Below are 26,904 nucleotides of genomic sequence, written 5' to 3'. Positions count from 1 at the left end.
GAATCACTTTCGAGTGCGCTGCCCATGAGCAAGCTGTAATATATTTGTTTGTTCTTAAAGAGTCCATCCCCTCTCTCAACCAGTCACTACAAGGCTAAAATGAGACCACGCTTGCCAGTCTGTTCAAGCATGCTCAACCCTCGCTTCTCCCATGCCTCTCTTCCAGACAACTTCTTTGGTAGACAGAGGTGAGCACTGGACACATGGCGGCTTGCAGACTCAGGATCAGAAAACCCTTGTTTGTTTGTCTGAGGAGGGGGAGGTTCAACACCAAGGGCTAAAGCAAATATTTGTGGTTATGGATTAACCTGACTCCCAGACTGACATGGCGTTACCGGGACGAAATTGCAGTTGCTCCTCGGCCCACCCCTGTAAGTCCCCCTCAAGGCAAAACTGTGAAGGGCTGTGGAGGAAGAGGGTGGGGAGGAGAGACAGGCTGTGAGGAAGGTAAAAACCTCGAGCCAAGGTTCTCCAGGCTGACTGAAGCTTGGGGCCGAGGGAAATGGGGCCCAGACTCTATCTAGACCAATGGGTCGGCATTTCCTATAATCCAAGTGGCCCTCTCGACACATCACATTATGTGGATCAAGCTCAGCTCAGCTGAGGGGTTTTCTGTGATCCAGAGCTGTCCTCGGAGGCATCTCAATACCCAAATCCCCACTTCTCCACTCTACCCAGTCCTCTAAGATGGAACGAACCTACAAACCAGGAAGTCAGCAAAGGAGGACTGTAAGCCAGGAGGGGCTGTGTGGCTGGGACAGGGGGGCCTGCCCACCCCATCTTGGGGACACCAGAGGCTTTGCAGGTTGACAGGTGGTTTGGGACAGGGGCTAAGGTTCCAGAGCTAGGGCCACATAGGCTTGGCCTTGAAGCCCAGCTCTGCCCTCCTCCTAGGTGTAGGTTTCAAATAAGCGACTCAACTCCTCTATGCTTCTGGGTTCCTTCTCACGAAATGGGGGAGAAAACATAAATGTCCACCTCTTGGGTGGTTGTACCCTAGACTACGCCAGTAACAGTGAATAGTGACAGACAGTGTGTGTGAGTGTGTGTGTGTTAGTGTTGGGGATTGAACCCAGAGTCTTAAACATGCTAAATATGTTCTCTTCTACTGAGCTGAGCTTCAACCCCCTCCCCACCAGTATCCAATACTTGTTTAGCAGCTTGGAGGAGGGTGGGGAGGCTGGGAAGGTGGCTAAGTTGAAAAAGTGCTTGCTTTAAGTGTGAGGACCTGAGTTTGATTCCTAGAACACATGTTTAAAAAAAGAAAAAAGTCGTGTGCGCCGGCACACACTTAACAATCCCAGTGCTAGGGAAGAGAAACAAGTAGATCCTTGGGCTTGCTGGCTAGCCAGCCTACTTGATGAATTCCAGGCTGTGAGAGACCTTATCTCAAAAAAGAAGGTGGAAGCCAGGCATGGTGATGCACCCCTTGAGTTCCAGCACTCAGGAGGCAGAAGCAGGTGGATGTCTATGAGTTCAAGGCCAGCCTGGTCTACATAGCAAGTTGCAGGACAGCCATAGCTACCCATACACAAACAAACAAAAACCTGGGGGGAAAAACATGGACAAGGCCTGGGGAAGGACAGCCAAGATTATGCCCTGGTCTCCACACGTGCTGCACACACGAGAGGCCTTATGTGCGTTACTATTTTTTTCCAGCAACTCTTTATAGAAGAAATGTATTTTATCCACTTTACAAATGAGGAAAATGGGGCATGGAGAGTGTAAACAACTTGTCAAATACTGCATGCTGTTCTCTCTCTCTCTCTCTCTCTCTCTCTCTCTCTCTCTCTCTCTCTCTCTCTCTTCAGAATGAACTGGAATTTGCCCCCAGGCAGTGACTTTTCTGCTTTCAGGTAGCTAGAGTATGCCTAGCTCTAAAGGCCAAATGTCTGCCTGTGTGTCTGTGAACAGTGTAACCCACTCGCAGCCCCAGCTTCCACACAGACAATAAGCACACAGATATGTCCTTCCCTCCCTCCTTTTCTTCCTTTTTCTTTCATTCGTGTGTGTGTGTGTGTGTGTGTGTGTGTGTGTGTGTGTGTGTGCGTGTAGATAAACCTCCAGCATTTTCTTCAGGAGCTATTTACCTTGTTTTTTGAGACAGGGCCTCCTGCTGGCCTGGAGCTGGTCGGGCAGGCTAGCAATCCTGGCTGGACGGCAGCAATCCACAGGGACCTGCTTGTCTCAGCCTCCCCAAGACTGGGATTGCAAGAACGTGCCGTGACACCTAGATTTTTGTTTGAATGTTATGTGGGTTCTGGGGAGCAGACTTCAGCCTTCATGTCTGCACAGCAAGTGCTTTATTGACAGCGACATCTCCCCTGCTCAGGGGTGACCCCTTCATTCCATTTTCGGGGGGTTGGGGGCAGAGCAGCTGTGGGTGTCCTTGGAGCTTAGAGGTTCTCCTCAGACAGGTGTCAGCAGCTCCAGGATGTGGCGAGTGAGAATCTTCCTGCTGTTCGTGTTCACCAGGGGAATTTCTAGCATACCGGCCCCTTTGGGTAAGATTGCCTCCATCCCCCACCCTCCCCATCCCTGCACCCTCCACCCCCCAAACCCCAACCTGTACAAGACCCTCAGAACCTCTACACTGGCTTCCCATGGCACCAGCATAAACGGGCTTCTCTAGAGTTGCCTTGGCTTCCTGAACGTGCGTCCTCCTCTGAATGCCCCATCTACCTACCAAGTCCTTTTCTAGCCTGCCCTGCCCATGCCAGCTCTCTGCCCCCTCTGCCCCCTCGGCTCAGGGGGGCACATCCTCCTCTACACTCATTGCTCAAGTCCCTCCCTCTTAGCTTTTCTCCTGCCCGAGACAGGTGTCTCTCAGAACTGAGTGGCAGGTCTCTGTTCTCCGGGTGTCTCTGCTCAAGGGGACGAGATGGGGACTGTACGACAGAGGGCGTTGGGAATCAAGACAAGAAGGGTTCACTCAGCTATGCTGGGAGAAGTGTGAGACCGATGTCACTTTGTTCTTTTATGACTATTTAGTATTAAACAACATTTATATAAGGCTATTTTTTTTTTTCGTGTACACACAACTGCAGTTTTAACAGCAGCAGGGTCTGGCATTGCCCCTAAGCACTTCATTCTGCACAAGACCTTGTTGAGTGTTCCAGGCGTGTTCTCAAAGGAAGATCTGTCTGGTTCAGAGTACCTGCTCTGCAAGATCCATGCTGCTGTTCTCCCAGGGGGACCTGGGAACAGAGCAGAAAAGCAGGGCACAGCATCCTTCCTGCGATGCTCTGAACACTAAGGCCAGAGGGACCAGGGTGAGGTCTTCCCAGGCTCTCTCTAGCTGGGGTTCTTCAGATCCCTTTTGGTCCCATCTCTGCCACATTGACTCCCATCCCAAAGCAGACCCAGTGTTCTCCAGCAGTGAGCGTGCCCACCAGGTGCTGCGGGTCAAACGCGCCAACAGCTTCCTAGAGGAGATGTGGCCGGGCAACCTGGAACGGGAGTGTATGGAGGAGATCTGTGACTTTGAGGAGGCCAAGGAGATTTTCCAAAATGTGGATGACACAGTAAGACCACAAGGCTAGGTCCTGAGGGTGGGGCTTGGGGGGGAGGGGGGAACTGATGGCTGGATGGGACGTGACAGCCACCATTGGGGAGCCCTTTTTGGAGTCATAAGAATTAGTTGGTCATGTGGATGCCGACCTTATTCAAAGGCTTGGTCAGGGCACAGGGAACTATAGGAACCAGGACCCTGAGATGCAGCTCAGGGAAAAGGCAATCTGGGCAGCCCACCATGGCCATTGGCCACTACTGCCTATCTTCCCTGTCTCTCCCTCCCTGTGACCAGGTGATCTTCCTCTTCTCCACACTACCCTGCACCTTAGGGTTAGGTGCGTGACTAAGACTTTCTAATGCCTGTCCTCATGGGCACTCTGAGCCTCGGTCAGTTGAGGCCTAGTTAGAAACAGACTCAGAGCCAGCCAGTCGTGTCTCCAGCCCGGTCCAAAGGCAGCTGAGGAATGATGGGGCTGAAGGAGGCAGAACAGACTGTAGGGATTTAGACACTTTCCACTGAGGAGGCAGTGGGCAGACTCCAGCTGCATGCTGAGGGTGTAGTGGGGTGGGCAGCTGTTTGTCTGGAAGCCCTTTCCACCCCCTGGACAGCTCATATCCAGGAGGCGGCAGTGTCTTGTGGGCTTCCCCAAGGTAGTGGTGCCGGGCCCTGACACTCTTCTCTCCTGCCATAGCTGGCCTTCTGGATCAAGTACTTCGGTGAGTGAGTCCTAGACACCTGCATGAAGGATAGTCGATGCTTGCTCCAGGGTCGCGGAGGTTGGAGAGGAAAATGGAGGTACCCACCATCCTCTACTGCCCCATCGCGCTGTCTTTCACAGATGGCGACCAGTGCGCGGCTCCGCCCTCGGACCACCAGTGCGACAGCCCGTGCTGCGGGCATGGCACATGCATCGACAGCCTGGGCAGTTACAGCTGCTTCTGCCATAAAGGCTGGGAGGGCAGGTTCTGCCAGCAGGGTGAGGGGACCTCGGTGGTGGCAGCGAGGCAGCGAGGTGGGCTGAGGTGGGATCTGGAACCAGTAGGGCCACCGTGAGCTATCTGCACTCTCCTGTCGCACAGAGCAGGGCTTCTACAACTGCCAGGTGAACAACGGAGGCTGTTTGCATTACTGCCTAGAGGAGGGTGGCAGTCGGCGCTGCACCTGCGCTCCAGGCTACGAGCTGGCAGATGACCACATGCACTGCAAGTCCACCGGTGAGCCAAGGCAGGCCTGCAGAGAGCACCCGGCCAACACAGGCCGGGAGGGAGCGTGCTCCCAGAAATCAAGCATATCTTGGGGACCCTAGACAGGTGGACATACCCCCTCCCCCCCCCCCCCAACCCTGTGTGTAGACTCTTGCCTGTTTGCCAGCCTGGACATACCCTAGAGCACAACTGTCGTCTGCCTCTGTCACACACACACACACACACACACACACACACACACACACACACACACAGTATGAGGGGACCTAGGAACCAGGTCATCAGTATCCTACCCTTTTAGATGTGTTACTTCCTGGCAGAACCCTGGTTCTGCCTAACTTTTAGATTTTCCTTGAATTTTTCTTTCGTTTTTCTTTTGAATAAGTTTACTTACGTATGTAGTTTAAAAAGTCAGGGTAGCCCAGCAGTGGTGGCGCACGCCTTTAATCCCAGCACTCAGGAGGCAGAAGCAGGTGGATCTCTGTGAGTTCGAGGCCAGAGCGAGTTCTAGGACAGCCAATGCTACACACAAAGAAACTCCATCTCAAAAACACCAAAAAAAAAAAAAAAACCAAAAAAAAAAAACAAAACAAAAAACAAAAAAACAAGTAAGATTAAAAAAGAAAAAAGAATATTGTTTAAAAAATAGATTTTCCCCCATAAAACCTTAGTAAAGTGTTATAAATGATTAGCATTTAAATATCAAGAGTTTTTTTTAAAAAAATTTTTGTTTTATTTTCAGACAGGGTTTCTCTGTGTATCCTTGACTGTCCTGGAACTCATTCTGTAGACCAGGCTGGCCTCAAACTCACAGAGATATGCCTGCCTCTGCCTTCTGAGTGCTGGCATTAAAGGTGTGCGCCACCACCACCTGGCTGAGTTTAAAATTTTTTAATTAAAAATGTTTCACATATAATCTGTATGTATAAGATAAATACATGAACATGGAACCTGTAAAAAATAATTTTTATACAAATATGATTGCATGCCCCCCCCCACTCTTCCCAGTTCACTCCCACCTCCCTTCCCATCCTGATCCACATCCTTTCTTTCCCTCCTTAGAAAACAGGTATCTAAGGAATAATAACTAATTAAAATAAGATAAATTTTAAAAATTGAAATATGACAAAACAGATGAGAAAAAGAGCCAAAGGAAATGCACGTAGATGCACACACACACACACACACACACACACACACACACACATTTGCACACACAGGAGTCCCATAAAAACCGAAAACTGAAGGCCATGATATATATGCTGAGGATCTGTAAGGTTTTAAAAACAGCCCTGACTTAGCATTATGAAAGAATCTCCAGTTGACTTCCTTCTGTGTTGGCCATCTGCTGCTGGGCATGGGGCCAATGCTTAAGAGCGGTTTGTTTCCCCAGTAAGGTTCCCTTGGGGATAACTTACTTTTCATTTGCAAGTGGCTATCAATTGGAGCTAGCTTCTGGGTTAGGGATGGGGCATGTGTCCACTTCTCTCAGCTCAGGGCCCATCCGGTGCAGACCCGAGCAGGCCCCATGCACGCTGGCAGTCTCTGTGAGTTCATATGCTGTGTCTAGAAGGCCTTGATTCCTCGGGGTCCTCCATCCCCTCTGGCTCTTACACTCTTTCTGCCTCCTCTGCCAGAGTTCCCTGAGTCCTGGGGGGAGGGATTTGGTGGATTCATCCCTTTTAGGGCTGAATATTCCAAGGCCTCTCATTCTCTGCATGTTGTCTGGCTGTGGGTCTATTTGTCTCATCTGCTGCAGGAGGAAGCTTCTCTGATGATGGTGGAGCAAGGCACTGATCTATGAGTACAGCAGATGTCATTAGGAGTCATTGGATTGCCGTGTTCCTTTAGCAGAGCAGTGGTATTTGGCTTCCCCCTTGTCTCTGGCCTATCTACTCTCAGGTTCTTGGCGACCCAAGCAGCGTTAGGTGTGGGTTCTGTCTCATGAAATGGGCCTTAAGTCAAATCAGACATTGGTTGGTTACTCCCACAAGCTTTGTGCCACAGCTGCCCCAGTGTGCCTTGCGGGCAGGCCACTCTTATAGATGGAAGGGTCTGTAGCTGGGTTGGTTTTTAGCCTTCTCCTTGGGCAGCATGCAGAGTACCTTCCAGTACCATGAATACTAGTCCACGGGACGAAGGCTCTGGGGAGGCACCAGCTGTAATTCTCCATGCTCAGTGAGTTTTGTGGGGTGTTGTCAGCAGCAACAGGGCCTTAATTTACTGTCCGTTTGTGGAGAATCACCAATATCCTTGGCATGAGGCTGGGTTGTTCGGAGGCCCCCATGGGACATCATTGGCAAAGAACTCAATTAGATGTAATCCATTCCTGGTACTGGAAGCTTCCTTTGGTGACAAGAAACATCCAGTTGTCCCTCTGTCTCCCTTATTATTTGGTAATTTCATTTAGATGGCCTTCATATATGTGTATACTCTAAGAAGCTTCTACTGTGCTAGGTTTCCATATGACCCCTCAAATGGCCCTTAGTTTTAGCCATCCTTCCCCATGTTCCCCAAGTCACCCCATCTTCCCTCCCATCCCTGTTCGGTCCCCCCATTCCAGGCCCTCCTCTAGTCCATCCATGACTGTTTATTCTACTTCCCCTTCCTAGGGAGACCCATCCCTCCTCCATAGTCGCTTACTCTCTACTTAACCTCTGTGGCTATATGGACTGTAGCTTGCTTATCAGTGACTTAACAACTAACATCCACATATAAGAGAAGACAGACCATGTTTGTCTTTCTGGGTCTGAGTTAGCTCACTCAGGATGATTTTTTTTTTCTAGTTCCATCCATTTACTTGTGAATTTTATGATTTTATTCATTTACTTACTTTAGAACTGAGTAATATTTCATTGTGTAAACATACCACATTATTTTCATCCATTCATTTACTGACAAATATGTAAGTTGTTTCCAGTTTCTGGCATTATGAATATGGTTGAGCAGGGGTCTCTGTAGTAGGACGAAGCATCCTTAGGGTATATGCCCAAGAGTGGTATAGCTGGATCTTGAGGGAGATGATTCCCGTCTTCCTGAGGGACTGCCACACTGATTTCCATAGTGACTGTACACGTTTGCACTCCCACCAGCAATGGGTGCACGTCCTCCTGACTTCACATCCTCAACAGAATGCGCTGTCGTTTGTTTTATTGATCTTGGCCATTCTGATTAGTGTGAGACAAAATTCAAAGTAGTTTGATTTACATTTCCCTCCTGACTAAGGGTGCTGAAAATTTCTTTCAGTGCTTCGACAGCCATTTGTGTGAATCCCTTGCTTGAGAATTCTGTTTAGATCCATATGCAATTTTTAAATTGGGTTGTTTGTTTTCTTGATGTCCAATTTTTTTAGTTCTTTACACATTTTAAGTATCAACCCTCTATCAGATGTGTACTTGGTAAAGACCTTTTCTATAGCCTGCCTCTTTGTCTGAATAGTGGTGTCCTTTGCCTTACAAAAGCTTTTCTGTTTCATGAGGTCCCGTTTATTAATGTTGATCTTCGTGCCTGTAATATTGGTGCTCCGTTCAGAAAGTCTTTGCCTGCATGAGTGAGTTCAAGGCTATTCCCTGCTTTCTCTTCTGTCGGGTTCAGTGTGTCTGTCCTTAGGTTAAGGTCTTTGACCCATTTGCCGTTGAGTTTTGTGCGGAGCGCTAAATATAGATCTATTTGCATTCTTCTACATACAACCGTCCCGTTTGACCAGCACCACTTGCCTTTCTTTCTCTGTCTATTGTGATGGAAAGCTTTGCTGATATAGTAGTCTGGGCTGGCATGTGTGGTCTCTTAGAGTTTGTAGAGCATCTGTCCAGGACCTGCTGGTTTTTAGAGTCTCCGTGGAGAAGCCTGGTGTGATTCTTACAAGTTTGCCGTTGTTATTTGCCCTTCCCCCCTTTTCCTTTGCAGCTTTTAATATTTTTTTGTTCTGTATGTTTATTGTTTTGATTATCGTGTGAGGAGGGGAATTCATTTTTCTGGTCCACTCTGTTTGGTATTCTGTGTACTTCTTGTACCTTAATAGTTATCTCCTTTTTGAGGTTGGGGAAATTTTCTTCTATGATTTTGTGGGAAATATTTTCTGTGTCTTTGGCCTGTGTTCCTTCTCCTTCCTCTATTCTTATTATTCCTAGACTTGGTCTTTTCATAGTGTCCCAGATTTCCTGGATGTTTTGTGCCTGGATTTTTTAAAGAATTTATTTAACGTTTACTTTGACCGAGGTGTCTGTTTCTTCTATCTATCTTCAATGCCTGAGGTTCTCTCTTCCATCTCTTGTGTTTTGTTGGTGAGGGTTGCCTCTGAGTTTCCTGCTCAAGTTCCTACATTTTTCACTTTCAGTTTTCCCTCAGTCTGAATTGTATTTTTTGATTCTATTTGTGCTTGTAAGTCTTGAACTGCTTTCTTCCTCTCCTTACACTGTTTTTGTTCTCACGGATTTCTTTAATGGATTTGTCCATTTCCTCTCTAAGGAAATGAACAGAGTGTATTCATAAAGGCCATTTTTGAAGTCCTTGTCTGGTGCTTCAACTACATTACATTGCTGTGGTAGGGTTGCTGGGCTTTAGTGGAGATATATTGTCCTGGCTGCTGTTGATTGTGTTTTTACACTGGCGTCTAAGCATCTGGGTTTGGGATGATTGTAATTTTAGGAGCTGATGGTGCTCTTGTCTTTGGTTTCTGTTGCCCTTTCTGGTTCTTAAGGAGTGCCATGACTAGGGGTTGCCTGGTAGGGAGCACGTCTGGGATCCTGCCAGGTATGGCCACTGGGTATTCAGGAAGTACCTGTGGAAGTTGGAGGCTGAGACAGCAGGATGGGGTGCTGAGGGAGCCTGTAGGAGAAGATCCTCGTCATCTGCCCGGAGGTGGGGCTTGGAGGAAGGGGGACGTTACAATCAGCAGTGTGCTACAGAGATGTGGATGAGCGGGAGGATTGGACTTGGAAAAGAGGAGGAGACTGAAAGCCTGAAGGTCGCCTACCTGCTTCCCTGCGTTTTGATGTTGTTGATGCTCTCCCTGTGCTCTCTCTGTTGTGTCTTTCTGGATCTCTTACAACATTCATACTTAGTGCCTCTTCTAATTCCCATGTCTCACTATTTTTCTGAAACAGTCTGCTCATGTATCCCACGCTGGCACTGAACTCATTGTGTTGTTGGGGATGGCTGATTTTCCTATTCTCCTGCCTTTACCTCCAGAGTGCTGGGACTTTGGCCGTGCACACCTGATTGTATTTGGTGCTCGGGGTGAAACTCGGAGCTTTAACCATGCCAGGCAACACTCTACCAACCAAGCTTTGTCTCCAGCCCTGACTTTGCATTTTTTTCAGGAAACTATTTACAGCTCTATCTCCTAGTCCCTGAATGGAAGCACACCTTTAAACTCTAGTTATTTTGGAGATTCCTTTATTTTATGTGTATGGATGTTTTGCCTGTGTGTATATATATGTGTACCACATACATTCCTGTTGCCATGGACCCTGGAACTGGAGTTACAGACAGTTGAGAGCCACCAAGTGGTTGCTGGGAATTGAACCTGGGTCTTTCAGAGGAGCAGTCAGTGCTCCCAAAGGCTGAACCATTTCTCCAGGTCCTCAACTTGGTATTTTGTATTTGCATACAAAATACAATACTGGTTGTTTATTGACAGGAAGTTTCTTGAAGTCCCCACGGACATGCCTTCCTGCAGGCTTTCCTGAAGGCTAGAGTTATTGGCAGAAACTCGGCTCAGGTCTTACCACTGTGGCAGGGTTTGGGAAGGGTGCCTACAAGGCTGGCTGGTGCTCTCAGTTGCCTTCCGGCACCCAGGAGCAGGTCGGGCAGAGACACTGTCATCTTTGCAGCCTGTGGCCCTCCAGCCATGCCACTCTTTGCTATCCAGCTATCTGAAGTCCCTTTCTCACAGCCTCTGGTTCACCTTCTGCATGGATGGGCTCTGGAGGTGAGAAAAGGGGAGTCCAGCCACAAGGAGGGCCCTCTGACCCCCTCTTGTCAGCTCACACCATGCCCCACGTGCAGTCATAGCTAAACTGTCCCCACCCCAGGGGCTTGGAGGACTCCTAAAGGGCACCGTGTATGAACTCCCAGTCTCTGGGAACTTTGCTATTAGGAGGGACTTTTGCTTCTCAGTTTGCCAAGTCGGGTACTGTGTCTACTTACTGACCGGCTTCTGCTTTCCATTCTGTCACTCCTTACTTGCCCAGGGGATGGTGTCCCTCTACTTCACCAGTTTAGATTTCCCCCAACTAGCCTTCAGAACTCATAGGAGCAGATCTTGGAGATCATCGGCCCCCGGATTTCCATGATGTGCCCACTGCTATGGGAAGAGAGGCTTCAAAATGATGCTTTCCAAGAATCACCCAGAGCTGGAGACAGCTCGGTTGATAAAGAGCTTCCATGCAAGCACGAGTTTGGACCCCAGCATCTGCATAAAAAAGCCAAACGTGGTTGTGTGCACCTGTAACCTCAGAATGCTGGCAGGGAGGGCAGAGACAGTCAGATCCCTAGGAGTCATGGGTCAATCTAGCTCTACACTCAGTGAGAGCTTGTCTCAAAACTAAGGCATAAAAACAAGAAAAACACGCAGTGTTGATCTCCGGCTTCTACATGCATGTGCAACTGTACATGCATGTACACACACACACACACACACACACACACACACACACACACACCCTTCTGGGGCTGGTAAAATGGCTCAGCAGTTTAGAATACTTGCTGTTCTTGCAGAGGACCCTACTTTGGTTCCCATCACCTACGTGACAGCTCACAACTGTTCTTAGCTCCAGTTTCAGAGGATCTGACGACCTCTTCCTGCCTCTGAGGGCACCAAACACACACAGTGTACTTAAATACAGTGTATTTTCATACACGCAAGCCAAACACTTATAAACACCTGGGGGGGGGGGGAATACTTGGCTCTTTCTCTATAATATGTGCCCCCTACTTTTAGAGAGGGTCACATGTATAACCCAGGCTGACCTAAAACTCACTATGTAGCCCAGGCTGACCTAAAACTCACTATGTAGCCTAGGATGATCTTGGACTTCAGATCCTTCTGCTCTACTTCTCCAGGGCTGTGGTTACAGATGTGCGTTACTCTGGGATCTAACTCTAACCCAGGGACTTATGTGTGCTAGGCAAGCATTCTAGAAACTGAGTTCTATTCCCCAGACCCGCCCATGTAATTTATTATCCCCCTAGGAGCTCGGTAGCATCCAAAGAGGAAGAGCCTTCCCTTATGTATCTGGGGGATGATCACCCATAGCCCTGGAGTATGAGTCTGGGATATCTTTCCTCATCAGTTCAGGGACACTAGGTAGTAATAGTGCTTGGCCAGTTCTCGCCAGCAGGTGGCACTATGTGATTGTGAGTCCCAAGCTGCAGTTCTTGAATCCTCCATGGATTCAAGGACAGATGGGCCTGGAGAGCCTTGCCTGGAAGGCCCTTTACTATCTCTTTTACTTTTAGTGAATTTCCCATGCGGGAAGCTGGGGAGGCGGATGGAGAAGAAACGGAAGAACTTCAAACGGGACACAGACCCAGAAGATGAACTAGAAGTAGACCCAAGGATCGTCAACGGAACACTGACCAAGCAGGGAGACAGTCCTTGGCAGGTGAGGGGGAGACAGTCTTCTGGGACCCCTGCTGGCACGAGACAAGTGTTGCTGCTTGAGGGGACGGGGTGAGAGCTGGTAAGGCTAGGAGCTGGCATGTGCCAGGAAAGGCATGTGTCTTAGTTAAAGTTACTGGTGCTGTGACGAAACACCACGACCAAACAAACTTGGGAAGAGTTTGTCGGGCTTACATTTCTACATTACAGTCCACACGCAAAGGAAATCAGGACAGGGATTCAGCAGGGCAGGGACCTGGGGGCAGAAACTGATGCAGAGGCCATGGAGGGGTGCTGCTCACTGGCTTGCTCTCCATGTTTGCTCAGCCTGCTTTTTTATAAGAACCCAGGACACCAGCCCAGGTGTTGCCGCCCCCGCAATGGGCGGGGCCATCCTCCGTCAATCACAACTTAAGAAGGTGCCTTCCAACGGGATCTTACAGAGAGAGGCATTTTCTCAATTGAGCATCCCTCCTTTCGGATGACTCCAACTTGTGTCAAGGTGACATAAAACTAGCCAGCACAGTATAGACGGGGGCAAGCAGGAGGAAGAGTTCCACTGTTGAAGAACAGGTGGAGAGACAGCTTTTGTGGCTGGGAACCCAGGCGGGGACTACGTTTCTGGAGCAGGGTCTTGTAGAGGAGAGTGCTACAAGAGAGTGCTGACCCCGAGCATCCCCAGCTTGACATTTGCCTGTTTCTCACCTTCGCCAGGCTCTGGATGAGGAGTATAGTAGTGGTTCACTGATTTGGGGAGCTTAGAAAACTCTGGAAGTAGCTCAGTAGGATGAGAACCAGGATGGCCATCAGGACAGGGGCAGAGGGAAGCCCAAGAGAGATACCTCAAGCAGCCTGAGTACCACAAAGGTTTCCCTGAGGATGCAAGGCCTGGCCCAAGCCCCAGCAGGACAGCACTTTGACACTGGTCAGCAGAAGGTGATGATAGGGACTGCAGAGGCTTTGTCAGGGAGCTGCCCCGACGCCGGCCAACAGCAGACCGTGTAACAAAGAGAAAACACCAGGGAAAGACCTTAAGTCTATGTGTGCCAGTGGGACCGGGAACCCAGGCTTGAGAACTATTGAGAGCCATGTAAGGCTTGGATCCCGCATTACGAGTTGTCAGAGGCAGCCCTGTGATGTTACTTTCAGGCAATCCTTCTGGACTCCAAGAAGAAGCTGGCCTGTGGAGGAGTCCTCATCCACACCTCCTGGGTGCTGACGGCGGCCCACTGCATGGAGAACACCAAGAAACTTACCGTGAGGCTTGGTGAGGGCCGCAGCCAGGCAGGAGCAGCCAGAGGCCAGGGATGGAGCAGGGGAAGCAGGCTTGCTGTCCCAGGGTGGGCGATCCTGACAGTGACATACTTAGGCTCCACAGAGGGCGCTTGGGGGACAGGGGCATCTGTGTTAGCACGGGTTCACACTGGGATTCCAGTCAGCTGGGAGATTTTGTGAGGCTCATTTCAGATCAAGGTCCACACGTTTGTAAGTGAGGGGCGTCACACATCCAGGTCTCCTCACTCCCACTCCTAGGGAGCCAGCTCTGTGTAGGCCTCAGCACTGGCCATGGTCAGACCCAGGACACTGTAAACTTCACATAGACTGCCGGGGGGCGGGGGGCACTGTAACACTGGCTTGCCTTGCTAGCTGCTCCCCCAGGAGTCTGAGGGTCCCCAAGTCTAGGCCCTACTCTGTGACGACTTCTAGAGGGGCTTTTGGCAGACACTATACCAAAAAGAAGAAAAGTGGGCCAAGGAATAGCTTAGGGGTTAAGATGAAGACTTGAGGTCAATGCCCAGCACCCACGTGGAATCCAGACATGGTAGTGTATGGCTAAGGGGCAGAGACAGGAGGGTCCCTGGGGCCTGCTGGCCAGCCAGTCTAACTGCATCCTCAGTGAGAGGTTCTGCCTCAAATAGAAGGTGGAGAGCAATCAAGGAAGACACCCAACATTGACTTTGGCCTCTGTATGCACTTACACACACGCACAGGCATCCTCATACACATGCATCCTCCATGGACACAAGCACACACATACATGCATACATATGCAAGCTCATACATAAGAAAAGAAAGGGTGCCCTGAGAATGACAAAATCCATATGATATACCTTCAGCGTGGACAACGGCCTGTGGCCCTGCTTCCCGGAGCCATCAGCTGGTCGGGAGGACCTGTCTCTTCTCTGTGGTCCAGACCATTCTTCCTAGCAGTGCCTGGGGCTTGCTGATGATCCCCTTTGGGTCTGGCCGCCATGGAGCTAGTCAGCAGTGCTGATCTTTGTTCCCTTCCTGGCATCTACAGGCGTCTCTGGCTTCTCTGCTCTTTCCACTGTGAATTCCGAGTGCAGAGCAGCCCCGAGACCCCTAGGAACTTACGCCCTTGGGCCCATCTCCCAACACTCCTGGCAGGGAAACTCACCTCTGCTAAGGATCTGAGGCACAGGGACGCAGCTCAGGGCGCAGAAGCCCGAGGTCAGGCAGGCTTCTCCCGCCCCCTCCCAGCCTCCTCTGATAGCGTCCTTGCTTTGCAGGTGAGTATGATCTGCGGCGCCGGGACCACTGGGAATTGGACCTGGACATCGAGGAGATCCTCATCCACCCGAACTACACTCGGGGCACCAGTGACAACGACATCGCCCTGCTCCGCCTGGCCCAGCCAGCCACTCTCTCTAAGACCATAGTGCCCATCTGCCTGCCCAACAACGGCCTGGCAGAACGGGAGCTCACTCAGGCCGGCCGGGAGACGGTGGTGACAGGCTGGGGCTATCAAAGTGACAGAGACAAAGACGGCAGGAGGAACCGTACCTCTATCCTCACCTTCATCCGCATCCCTGTGGCCCCACGGAACGAGTGCATGCAGGTCATGAACAATGTGGTCTCCGAGAACATGCTGTGTGCCGGCATCCTTGGTGACAGCAGAGATGCCTGTGACGGTGACAGTGGGGGACCTATGGTGGTCTTCTTTCGGGGCACCTGGTTCCTCGTGGGCCTAGTGAGCTGGGGTGAGGGCTGTGGGCATCTCAACAACTATGGCGTCTACACTAAAGTAAGCCGCTACCTAGAATGGATCCATAGCAACATTGACGACAAGGATGCCTCCCCGAAGAGCCAGAGGGTGTAGCACCTCTCCCTGCTCATGCCTGGACCTCACTCTTAGAGTGAGGCTATTAGAGTAGGCTGGGAGGGGGCTAGTGAATACCACAGCAGAGGACATTAAAGGAGCACGTAATGAACATACCCACTTGAGTTCCTGTCTCTTTCCATCCTTTTTATGGGCTGTACTGGAGAAAAGCAACATTAATTGAGCATCTACTATATACCAGGTGCTTTATGAAAAGAACCTGCTTAACTCCCAACGCAGTTCTATGGGGTGGGGGTAGGGGAAGATCCAGCAGGATCTGAGGCTGATATAACTTGCCAGGGTGGTGGTGGTGGTGGTGGTGGTGGTGGTGGTGGTGGTGGTTTATAGACAGCAATTTTTTTTTAATGTCACTAAAAGAGACTAGAGCCTTTCTCGGGTCTCAGAAGGGCAGTGCTAGTTGCATGTCAGAAAAGCTTACCTGTGGCCTATGACCGGGGCAGATGGGGCTCAGAAGGGTCATGTGGTGGAGCCAGGATTCAAACCAAGGACACACTCCCAAGCTCACCTGCTTCTCCATTGCTCCTGGGAGCAGCTGGAGTGTGGGGTGGGGTGGGGTGGGGTGGTGGGAGTGCACGCGCGCGCACACGTGTGTGTGTGTGTGTGTGTGTGTGTGTGTGTGTGTGTGTGTGTATGGGTGCGCATGCATATATGTGTGTTTGGAGGCTGGAGGACAACTTCATGTGTTGTTTCTCAAGCACTGCTCACTTTTTTTTTTTTTTTTTTTTTGACCCAGGATATCTCACTGGCCTGAAATCTATGCAGTAGGCTAGGCTCTAGGCTGGCTGGCCAGGTGAATCTCTGTGAGTTCGAGGCCAGCCTGGTCTACCAAGTAAGTTCCAGGAAAGGCACAAAGCTACACAGAGAAACCCTGTCTCGAAAAAACAAAAAAACAAAAACAAAACAAAACAAAAAAAAAAGAATGAAGTTATGAGCTGGGTGTGGTGGCAGCACCTGTATTCCCCACTGCTCATGGAGCCATAACCGCCCCCCCCCACACACACACTTTCCCCCCAACTTTCTCAGGCCTTACATGGAAATATGGGCCCATGTTGGAATGCCAAAAAGTAGTGGTTTCCCCCACCCCCACGCACCCAACCAACATATAAGCCCACAGTTTCTCTCTGCTGGAGTTGTTTGTCCAAACAAGGACACTTTATCTTTAGAAACTGCCTTGCCCCAGCTGTCAGGATGTGGGTCACAGTGGGTGCCTGAGTTTGGTAATGGCAGCGATGGGGAGGGGCTGTGGAGTTTCAGTATAAGGCTTTGGTCAGGGTCTGGCTGAGCTTGTTCAAGGTTTATTCTAATAGTTATATGGAAACAAACTGCCACATTTTTGCTTATTAAGTGGTGGTATATTTATTTTTGTTGTTTTGTTTGTAATTTTTAAAGATTTGTTTCATTTTGTGTGGAGTGTTTTGCCTGCATGATTACATGTGTACCATGTGCATGCCTAGTACCTGTAGAGGACAGAGAGGGCATCGGATCACTTGGAACTGGAGGTAGGGATGGTTGTGAACCATCGTGTGGGTTCTGGGAACTGAACCCTAGTCTCCTGCAAGAGCAACAAGTGAATAAGTGCTCTTTATGGCCGAGCGTTTTCTCCAGCCCCAAGTGGGAAATTTGTTTAACAGAATTTTCCACTCAAAAATGTTTACAAGGCAGCAAGATGGATCAGCAGGTAAGAACTCTTGCCACACAAGCCCGGTAACCCAAACCCCATGCCTGCAGCCATGTGAAACAGCTGGATGTAGTGGTATGCATCTATAATTCCAGCACTCCCATTTTGAGAAAGAACTGTCTGGAAGCTTGTGGAGCAGCTAGCTGTAGTATGCAGCACGGCAGGAACCCTGCCTCAAAACAAAGTGGAACAAAGCTACCTCCTGAAAGTCGTCCCTTGATCTCCACATATACACCGTGCCATACAAATGTCCACTTACACATATACATCCTATATAAACATACACATACAGAAAAGTAAAAAAATTCTAAGTGTTTGCTTATATTGAAGTAGAATAAAGCAGAAACAATCAATTATTAGATATTGGTTTTTCAATTTATTCAGTGATTCAAAGCATTGCTTGTACTGTCTGTTTACCAAGCATGACTTCACTTGCTACCTGGAACGGAATGACCTGGAGAAATAGCTGAAAGGACATTGCCCTGAACAACCTGAGACTGCCACATGTACTTCTGTAAAAGCTTACTTCTTTGCCTGCCTCACCTTATGGTTTGAGTATAAAACGAGAATGCAAACTGGCCCCGGGACTGAAGCTTTCCAGGAGCTATCCTGGCTTCGGACCACCAGTGAGATCTGTCTTCCACTCCCATTGGTGCTGGAATGCTTATTCCAGGATGATTCCGGCAACAGTCTCCTTTTACATGGTGATACCGGAGGGCTTTATGGAACAGCGTGTGTTGACGTTTAAGTATGAAGCAATATGCTGCTGGTAATGACAAGTGCATTTATCACTCCCTGAACAAAGCTGCTAAATAAACACACAGTACTTTCATCTTCAGTAGACCCGTGGAGTGTTTCAAAAGCAGCTTGGGCAAACATTAAGTGCAGTTTCTGAAACAGCGCGCGCCTGTGGCTAACCAGACTTTCCTGCTTCTGCACCATCTTGTTCTTCTCAGCAAAGTCAATGGCATGTAAGGAAAAGGAGATAATAGTCTTAAGTTCAAGTTCAGACTGGTCAAAATGATAAGTTATTGTCTGCTCAGCCATAAGTGAGACATCCGTATCACCCCCTCCAAGGCTCAGGGAACATCAGAAGGGGCAGAAAGAATGAGAGCTGGAGGAAGCGGGAATGTTGTACAATGTTGCCTTCCAGACAGGACATGGATGTTGCTTTTATCTTTCCCTCCTCCTCCTCCTCCTCCTCCTCCTCCTCCTCCTCCTCCTCCTCCTCCTCCTCCTCCTCCTCCTTTTTTTTTTTTTTTTAAAGACAAGGTTTCTCTGAGTAGCCCTGGCTGTCCTGGAACTCACTGTGTAGGTCAGTCTGGCCTCTGACTCAGAAAGATCCGCCTGCTCTGCCTCCTGAGTGCTGGAATTAAAGTCATGCACCACCACACACCAAATCTGATAGCATTAGGAGGGAGGGGCACACAAGGCCCCGCCTCTAATGAAGGATCTGTTAACTCCTGTTAACATCTAATCAAGGTAGTTTTAACTATTGCTGGGGGTGGAGGCAAGACATTTTCTTCAGTGGTATAGCCACCAGTAAGGTGCCCATGCTCCTGTATAACCCCTTACCCAAGCTCAGACAAAAAAATAACCTAACAAGCCAGGCGGTGGTGGTGCACACTTGTAATCCCAGGGCTACCAAGTGAGTTCCAGGACAGCCTCCAAAGCTACAGAGAGAAACCCTGTCTCGAAAAACCAAAACCAAAAAAACAAAAAACAAAAAACCCTAACAAAACTCAATAGATCACCCCCCACATCTCCACCCCACCCCAAAAAGAGACAGGGAAGTAGAAGGGGAAGATGTATGAGGGGAAGGGGTGGCTGTCCTGGTTAGCTTTATTGTCAACCTGACACATAGAGACACCTGGGAAGAGGGGTCATCAATTGAATTCTTGATCAGATTGGCCTGTGGTCAAGCTTTGACTGATGGTTGAATGCGGAAGGGCCAAGCCTACCATGTGTCACCTAGGCAGGTGGGCCTAGGTTGATGAAGCTAGCTGAGCATAAGCCAGTGAGCCAGCTACTAAGCAGATTGCCGCATGGTTTCTGCTTCACTTCCTATCCTGATTTCCCAGGACAGGACTACAACTCAGAACCCTTTCTTCTTCCAAATGCCTTGGGGATGGTGTTAATCACAGCAATAGAATAGAATTAGGAGGGTGGGGAAGTGAAAAGGATAAAGGAGGGAGGTGACTATGATCTAACACATTATATATAGGAATATATACGAAATGTCATAATGAAACCAATTATAACCAATATATACTAGTAAAAGACCAAATGCTCCAAATTAATTACCCGGTGGAATTTATTTATTTATTTGGTTTTTTTGAGACAGGGTTTCTCTGTGTAGCCCTGGCTGCCCTGGAACTCACTATGCAGACCAGGCTGGCCATGAACTCACGGAGCTCTCTACCTGCCTCCACCTCCCAAGTGCTGGGATTAAAGTTGTACACCACCACTGCTCAGCCTCCAGTGGAATTTGTCAGTGTTGTCAAGATGCTGACAGTTTAAATGCTTTTATTACTTATGTGAACTTGCACACATCCTTTTGCTGACTTCAGCTTGTTATGAAAACTGCCGTGCTACAGGGAAACTGTAAGTTGAACCCCCCAGATGCTAACTCCATCTCTGTTGCACCCTACTGCTCTCTAGCCCAGGCTAAACACAGCCTGCCGAGCAGCGTATTCTCATGCAGCCATGCGTGTAGCTTCAGGAAGTCCATGGTTTTATAATAGAAAACAAACTTTTAATTACACCTGTGTTAGGCAGTGCTGAGGATCAAACCAGGACTTTAGACTGCAGGGTGTGGTGGTGCATGCTCTAGGTCTTACATGAAATAGGTTTTCTTTTTCTTTTTCTTTTGAGCTGAGGATCGAACCCAGGGCCTTGCGCTTGCTAGGCAAGTGCTCTACCACTGAGCTAAACCCCCAACCCATGAAATAGGTTTTTAAATGTGAATTGTCCGTCATATTGGCTAGGTGTTGTAGTGCACACCTTTAACCCCAGCACTCAGGAGGCAGAGGCAGGAGGATCTCTGTGAGTTTGAGACTAGCCTGGTCTACACAGTGAGTTCCAGGCCAGCCAGGACTAGATACTGTGACCCTGTCTCAAAGAGAAAAAAATAATTTTTGATGAGAAGTCTGGCACACGCTTACCTCATGAGGAAATGGTCTTTATAAAGATTCTTTTCCTGCACATCCCAGGCAGTACAGAATTCCTATTTCCCTTCAACACTTGAAATACCTTTTATAATTCAAACACATTACCAATGAATGTTTTACAGTAGATCAATACTGTTAGTATTTAAGCAGCGCTAGGAACACGTCCCAAACACAAGACCACAGAAGAGTTTTATTAAAGAGGATAGAGGTAACAGGCCTGTGTGAAACACACATGGGTGAGGAGATAAGGGGGGGAGGGGGCTCATGCAAGATGGCACCGGCTTTTTAAAGGTTCGGCTGCGCATGCGTACAGGGACTCCTGTGGATACTCCACGCATGCGCGTAGATTACATGGCTGCGTGCACGCTTTACGCAACCACATAAGGCCACAGAGTCCCCGTCCCGCGAGATGTCTGACCCCAGAGATGGCTATTCTACACCGGAAATAGTTAGGCGGTCCACCGGGCAAGCCCAACCGTGTGGACATGTAATTCTCTATCAAATACAACTGCTTGTTTATAAACCAGCTAAATTAAAACTAAATTTAAAAGCATTATATAGTGTTAGTCAGTTTTTTTTCTAAAGGAATAGAATGTTTTTCAAGCTGTGGTCTGGCTAGTCCAGCAATGGCTTCTCCTGACAGAAAGCTGGGAATATGGTCTATCCATAAGACCGGATGTCTCAGTCGTCCCAATCTGGTGCTGGTGTCTCGGAGTATTCATAGAGAGCTGCTGGTCTTCCGGCTACATTGAAATCCTGAAGAAGTCTGTTCGAACACCAGCAAAAGAATGCCTCAGCACCAGGATTGATGAATTTACCAGAGTGAGGGCAAGCAGGCAAAAAACAATGCTCTCTTCTTCCATGTCCCTTTATGTGGGCTGCCACCAGAAGGTGTGGTTCAGATTCAGTGTGGGTCTTCTCCAATCAATGATCCAATCAAGAAAAATCCCTCACAGCTGCTTGCGTTTTTAACTGGTACCAGATGTAGTCAAGTTGACAGCCAGATTAGGCATGATACTAGATGGTTTTGGGCCTCACAGAGAGAGAGAGAGAGAGAGAGAGAGAGAGAGAGAGAGAGAGATTGCTAAGTCCTTACCTTCCCTCTAAATTACGAAAGTGACTTTTCATACACAATGTAAATACCTCGTAGAGCATTGGCTACTCCATTTCCTAATCTAAAGCACCCAGCATTCCATACACTGAGGTGGGAATACACACACCTGACTTTATTCTCTTCTTGCCAAGCTTCAGCTAGCTGCCGTTGGATCTGACTTTTGTTGTCAGTTCGGATGCTATTGTTTTGTTTTTTTGCACTAAGGATCTGGCCCAGGAACTGTGATGCTAAGCATGTACTCTACCACTGAGCTATCTTCCTCTTTCCTTCTATACACATTAAACTTTCTAAAACAGCAAGTTACCATGTACAGGGAATTAATTCAATTAAAATAACTCCATCTTGCTTTTCTCTTAAGCCCATGTCTGTGTTTACCTAACGAGAAAACCAAGTTGCCATGAGGTAAAAGTGACATTGCTTCTGCAGACATGTATTGTCTAGCATTGAGTATCTCGTGTTTACAGCTAATGCTTCTCCAGCTAGTCCCACTACCCTATTTAGCTGAATGATATTTACTCTGGCCCATTTCTGAGACTATTGGAGAAATCTTTTAAGTGTTGGACACAGTGAAGGGATTAATAGGCATGCACCACCACACCAGTTGCTCTGTCTGTAAACTTGGGAAAGTGACATCTAGGTATGTGGGCAGTCTGTTTACAGACCTATAGGCTCTCAGTATGTAGGCAGCATAGATCCCAGAATCATCTACTGGATGAAGGTAGAGAGCTGTAGGTAACAGAAGCAGCATCTGGTCTGGGATGTTAACAGTTCTTTTTGTCTGCCCAGCATTTAGTTAAAGAATAAGCTAGAACCAAAAGAACCATGTTTGAATTTCAGATCCACCAAGTGTGAGTGAGTTCTATGATCTTGGTCCTTTCTGAATCAGCTTCCTTATCTGTAACTGTAATTCTTGCTTGATAACTGTTCTATTATATGTAATTTCACTATGATAAAGTTAAAAACCTTCCTTTTTGATTAGACAAAAAGAGGATATTATAGATATACTAGGCTAAAGATCAACAACTTGTTTAAAATGTTTTACATTGCTATAGATTTTAGTTTATTGATACAAATTTAAAGTTAAATTTGTTATACTGTATGTATATTTCTACTCATATTATATTTGTGCAGCTCATTTGAAATTATAATGTATAATTAAGGAATACAGATTAATAATTAGTCATCTATGATAGTCAAACTTATAGTCATGTTACTTAAGTTTTCTAGGTATACATAGATATATTTCAGTTAGGTAGATAATCTTCAAACACTTCAAAGAAGTATAGAATATGGCATTTAAAATGTTTTAAAAACTTAGACTTTCTCAACAGTGAGACACATCTGCTCCTGGCAGCAGTGATTTACTTCAAAGAGAAAGATGGGCATCAAAGACACTCTATATGGAATTTATTTTCTTCTTGGCAAAAATAGGCATTTGAGCAAGAAACTGTTCTTGCCTGGACTTCTTGACAAAATGTTGTATCAACTGGACATGCAGGACCCATAGAAAGGTGACCACTGATGAGATGGTTCTTCAGGTTCCGGCTTCACAGAGGAGACTGACAGATGTTCTACAGAACACAAGGAGAAAAAGACTAAAAAGACTCTAGACCTATAGGCTGAAGATGGATGCCCCAACATTGCAGAGGAACTTTGGATGACTGTCCAGGCGGGTAGCTGTCTCTGTCATTTCCAGAATTTTGGAAGTTGCTTCCCATGCATTTCTTGTTTACTTACTTAGGTAATATTATATCCTTCTGAGTTTTTTGATGTAGTTGAAGATTAGATAGTTATAATTATAATTTTCCTTGGTTATGATAAGATAAATTAGATATGAAACTTCAGACTCACAAATATAGGACAGAATATTTTCTTTAATTTTGCCCAATACAAATAGACTAGATATTCTAACTGTAATTCTTGATAACTGTTCTATTATATGTAATTTTACTATGTTAAAATTAAAACTTTCCTTTTTGATTAGAAAGAAAAGAGAAAGTGCTATGGGATGTCTTTCTGTATGCTGTGAATATGTGTTGCTCTGATTGGTTGATAGAGTTCTGGTGGTGGAGGGGCACATCACTGAAAAGCAGATGGAGCTACTGCCCTCATGGGAACTCCTCAATGCTGCAAAATACCTTGGAGAAAAATAAAGCAGATTAAGGAGTAACAAAGTAAGGGAAAGCAGCACAGGCAAGATAACATTTGAACAGAGACCTGGAGGAAGCAAGATGCATGGGCGTTTGAGAATGCAGAAATGGGTGCTGGGTGCAAAGAATATCATCCAGATCAAGAAAATGCACAAGTACAAGAGTCCTGATGCACAGAAATTCTGAGTGCATGTGAGCAGGAAGCTGGAGAGTGAGTGCTGGAACTGGAGAGGTTAAGGCAAGATCAGAGAAGCATAAGGCAGAACAGGCATAGGGATATAGATCGTGTGCTGCAAGGGGTGAATTAACAATTTAATTGGAGTACTGGTGATTAAACCAAGGGCTTTGCATATGTTAGGCAAGGGTTCTCTCACCAACCTACACTTCCAGTGTAACTCATTCTTCATTTCATTCATTCATGCATTCATTTGGAGACAGTATCTCTCTACAGATCCCTGGCTGTCCTGGAACTCACTATATAGAGCAGGCTGGCCTCAAACTGACATCTGCCTCTGCCTTCTGAGAGCTGAGATTAAAGGTGTGCACCAATGTGCCAACTATACCAGCTAAATTACTTTTTAAAAATAAAATTTATTTTTATTTATTTATTTACTTACTTAGCGTATGTGTTTGTCTGTGAGCAGGCACACACACACATGCATGGAGGTGCCTGTGGAGGCTCCAATAGAGCATTGAATTCTCTGGAGCTGGAGTTACAGGCAGTTGTGAGCTGCCTGATATTAGGGGTTGGGAACTAATCTTGTGTCCTCTGGAAGAGCAGCATGTACTCTTATCCACTGAACCATCTCTCTAGCACATCCTTTGTAAATGTACATATTCTGTTGGTGTGGGTGCCACAGGTGCATATTTAAATGGCAGAGGACAACTCTGGGAGCTAGTTGTCTCCTGTGATATGGGTCCCAGAGATCAAACTCAAAATGAAAGGCTTGTCTGAAAGTGTTTTTACTCACTGAGCCATCTTGCTGGCCTCTACATAATTCTTTAATAAACATGCAAACTATTAGCCAGGCATGGTAGTGCATGTTTTTAATCCCAATACTCAAGAGGCAGAGGCAGGTGGATCTCTGTGAGTTTGAGGTTAGCCTGGTCTACATAACAGCAAGGTCTGTTACACAGAGAAACTCTGTCTCAAAAAACAACAAAAAGATATCAACTATTTTTCTTGAACATCTTGAAAAAATCTCTGTTTTAAAATGCAGCAAAAGCCAGGTCTCATGGCATACACCTGCTATTCTAGAATTCAGGAGTTCCAGGGCAGCACAGGGAGATCATGACTTAAACAAACCAATGATAAGATGCAGTAGAAAGAAAAACTGTTTCAGTCTTAAATCTCTTCTCAAGGGCTTTGCATTTTCACCTATGCAGACAGAACACTGCACAGCAAAGAAAAGCCTTCTCTGAGAATTCCAAGGATGTGTGCCTGTCCCCCAGTGCTGGGTAGGTCCCATGTATTGTTTGCTCCTCACATGACAGCACAGGGAGCTCCACTCATGTTCCCACCTCCTGGGTTGGCCAGAGAATCTGCATTTCTGGGATGTCACAGAGCATCACTAGGTATGGATCCAGGCTACCGCTGGGTCCTACTCTCGTCAGGTGAGAAGGCTCTTTCTGGGCTCTGCACAACTCTGAACATCATTAAAGTATCTTTATCAAGATTCACATCTACATCCCTCCTTTCCCTGGTGTGTACCAGACTCCGAATAGGCTGGGTGAGAACAAACCTGCAACTATAGCCCACCTACACAGTTGCTTCTGCTTGGGGCATTTGGGCTTGCTGTTGGATTGGCCCTTCTCTCAATGATGTGTTTGCTCTGGGAATTCCCATAGTCTTTACAAGTGGCCTCTGCCAGGGCTACCGCAACTGACTCAACCCATGGATACTTTAACCCAACAGTGGAAAGGGTTTAAGACTACTCAGGTCCTAACAAAAATCTCCGAATTTGATGTTTGAAGACAACTGCCTAGCCATGTATGAATATGGCTGAAATTTTTTTTTTTTTTTTTTTTTTTTTTTTTTTTTTTTTTTGGTTTTTCAAGACAGGATTTCTCCATGTAGTTTTAGTCCCTGTTCTAGATCTTGCTCTGTAGACCAGGCTGGCCTCAAACTCACAGAGATCCACCTGGCTCTGTCTCCCGAGTGCTGGGATTAAAGGCATGTGCCCACCACACCACCACCACCACCACCACCACCCCGGCATATGGCTCAATCTTATCTCTTGCCCACTTGTACACTACTGAGGAGTTTCATTAGGATTATTAGCTTTACTGATACTGCAAAGTCTCCCATTTATCATTTAAGGAATGAGTGTATTGAGCAGTAACAGAAAAAAAAAAGGAGGGGAAGGGGGGAGCTGGGAAAGACTACAAATAGATATTACTTAGATGGTAAAAGTTTACACCATCTAAGAACAACTCTAAGAATGCATTTTGAATATCAGCATTTTATACAAAACATATATCATAACCGAGAACTCTGGAGACAATGAATTAGCCTTAGGGTCAGTGTGATGGATCAGTGCACAGTGTATAAAGGCAATTGCCAGACAAGCCTGGCAACCTGATTTTAATCCCTGGAACTCATGTAAAGAACAAATGAGAGAAACATTGTTTCTCAAGAACAATGTGTGGTCTCCAACCTCCATATGTGTGCTGTGGCTCACGTGCACTTTGCTACTATATACATACAAGTACTAAATCAATTCAAAGAACTGCTTTTGGTGGGGCTTTTGACAGGAGTAACTAACTTTCTTCCTCACTTTTTTGTTTGCTTTTCGAGACAGGGTTTCCCTGTGTAGCTTTATGCCTTTCCTGGATCTCACTTTGTAGACCAGGCTGGCCTCGAACTCACAGAGATCTATCTGCCTGGCTCTGGCTCCCAAGTGCTGGGAATAAAGGCGTATGCCACCACCTCCCGGCTCTTCCTCACTTTTAAAAGGTAATGACAACTACTGCTTATGGAGCTTCATCAGCTCCAGCACATGGACTTAGTGTGCAGCGGGCACAGGGCAGTTCTGCTTCCTCTCTCTGTTGGGATGATAGTTCCTGTCATGCATCTGTGCCATGGGGTTGGCTTGCAAGGTTTTCCATGAAAAGCTTTTTGTTGTTATAGGGATTGAACCTATAGCTTCACACTCATTAGGCAGGCATTAGGGAAACAATATACCCAGCCCTAAAAGTTTTGGGTTTTGTTTTTGTTTTTGTGGTTTTTTTTTTTTTTTTTAAGCTGAGGATCGAACCCAGGGCCTCTAGCAAGCACTCTACCACTGAGCTAAATCCCCAACCCGGGTTTTTTGTTTGTTTGTTTGTT

At 47.3% G+C, this 26,904-nt stretch overlaps 1 protein-coding gene across 4 annotated transcripts; it reads left to right on the top strand.

The window, feature by feature from the left end:
* The first annotated feature begins 294 nt into the window (after positions 1 to 294).
* On the top strand, positions 295 to 15,559 carry Proc (protein C, inactivator of coagulation factors Va and VIIIa). Of its 4 annotated transcripts, none has more exons than XM_036205063.1 (9): positions 295 to 371; positions 2,418 to 2,504; positions 3,361 to 3,524; positions 4,206 to 4,230; positions 4,353 to 4,490; positions 4,594 to 4,728; positions 12,181 to 12,326; positions 13,472 to 13,589; positions 14,854 to 15,559. In XM_036205063.1, the coding sequence occupies exons 1-9, from the start codon at positions 326 to 328 to the stop codon at positions 15,441 to 15,443; spliced, it is 1,449 nt and encodes a 482-aa protein (XP_036060956.1). In that variant the 5' UTR covers positions 295 to 325; the 3' UTR covers positions 15,444 to 15,559. The 4 variants fall into 4 exon arrangements, with proteins under 4 accessions (XP_036060956.1, XP_036060957.1, XP_036060958.1 ...); XM_036205064.1 differs by having other exon boundaries at positions 301 to 371; positions 2,414 to 2,504; XM_036205065.1 differs by lacking the exon at positions 295 to 371 and having other exon boundaries at positions 2,435 to 2,504; positions 3,367 to 3,524; positions 14,854 to 15,536.
* Positions 15,560 to 26,904: the final 11,345 nt, after the last annotated feature.

This window comes from Onychomys torridus, chromosome 13 (genome assembly GCF_903995425.1).
Source record: "Onychomys torridus chromosome 13, mOncTor1.1, whole genome shotgun sequence".
Classification (NCBI taxonomy): Eukaryota; Metazoa; Chordata; class Mammalia; order Rodentia; family Cricetidae; genus Onychomys; species Onychomys torridus.
Note: the sequence above shows the minus strand (reverse complement) of the source record. Positions and strands in the feature narration are given on the sequence as shown.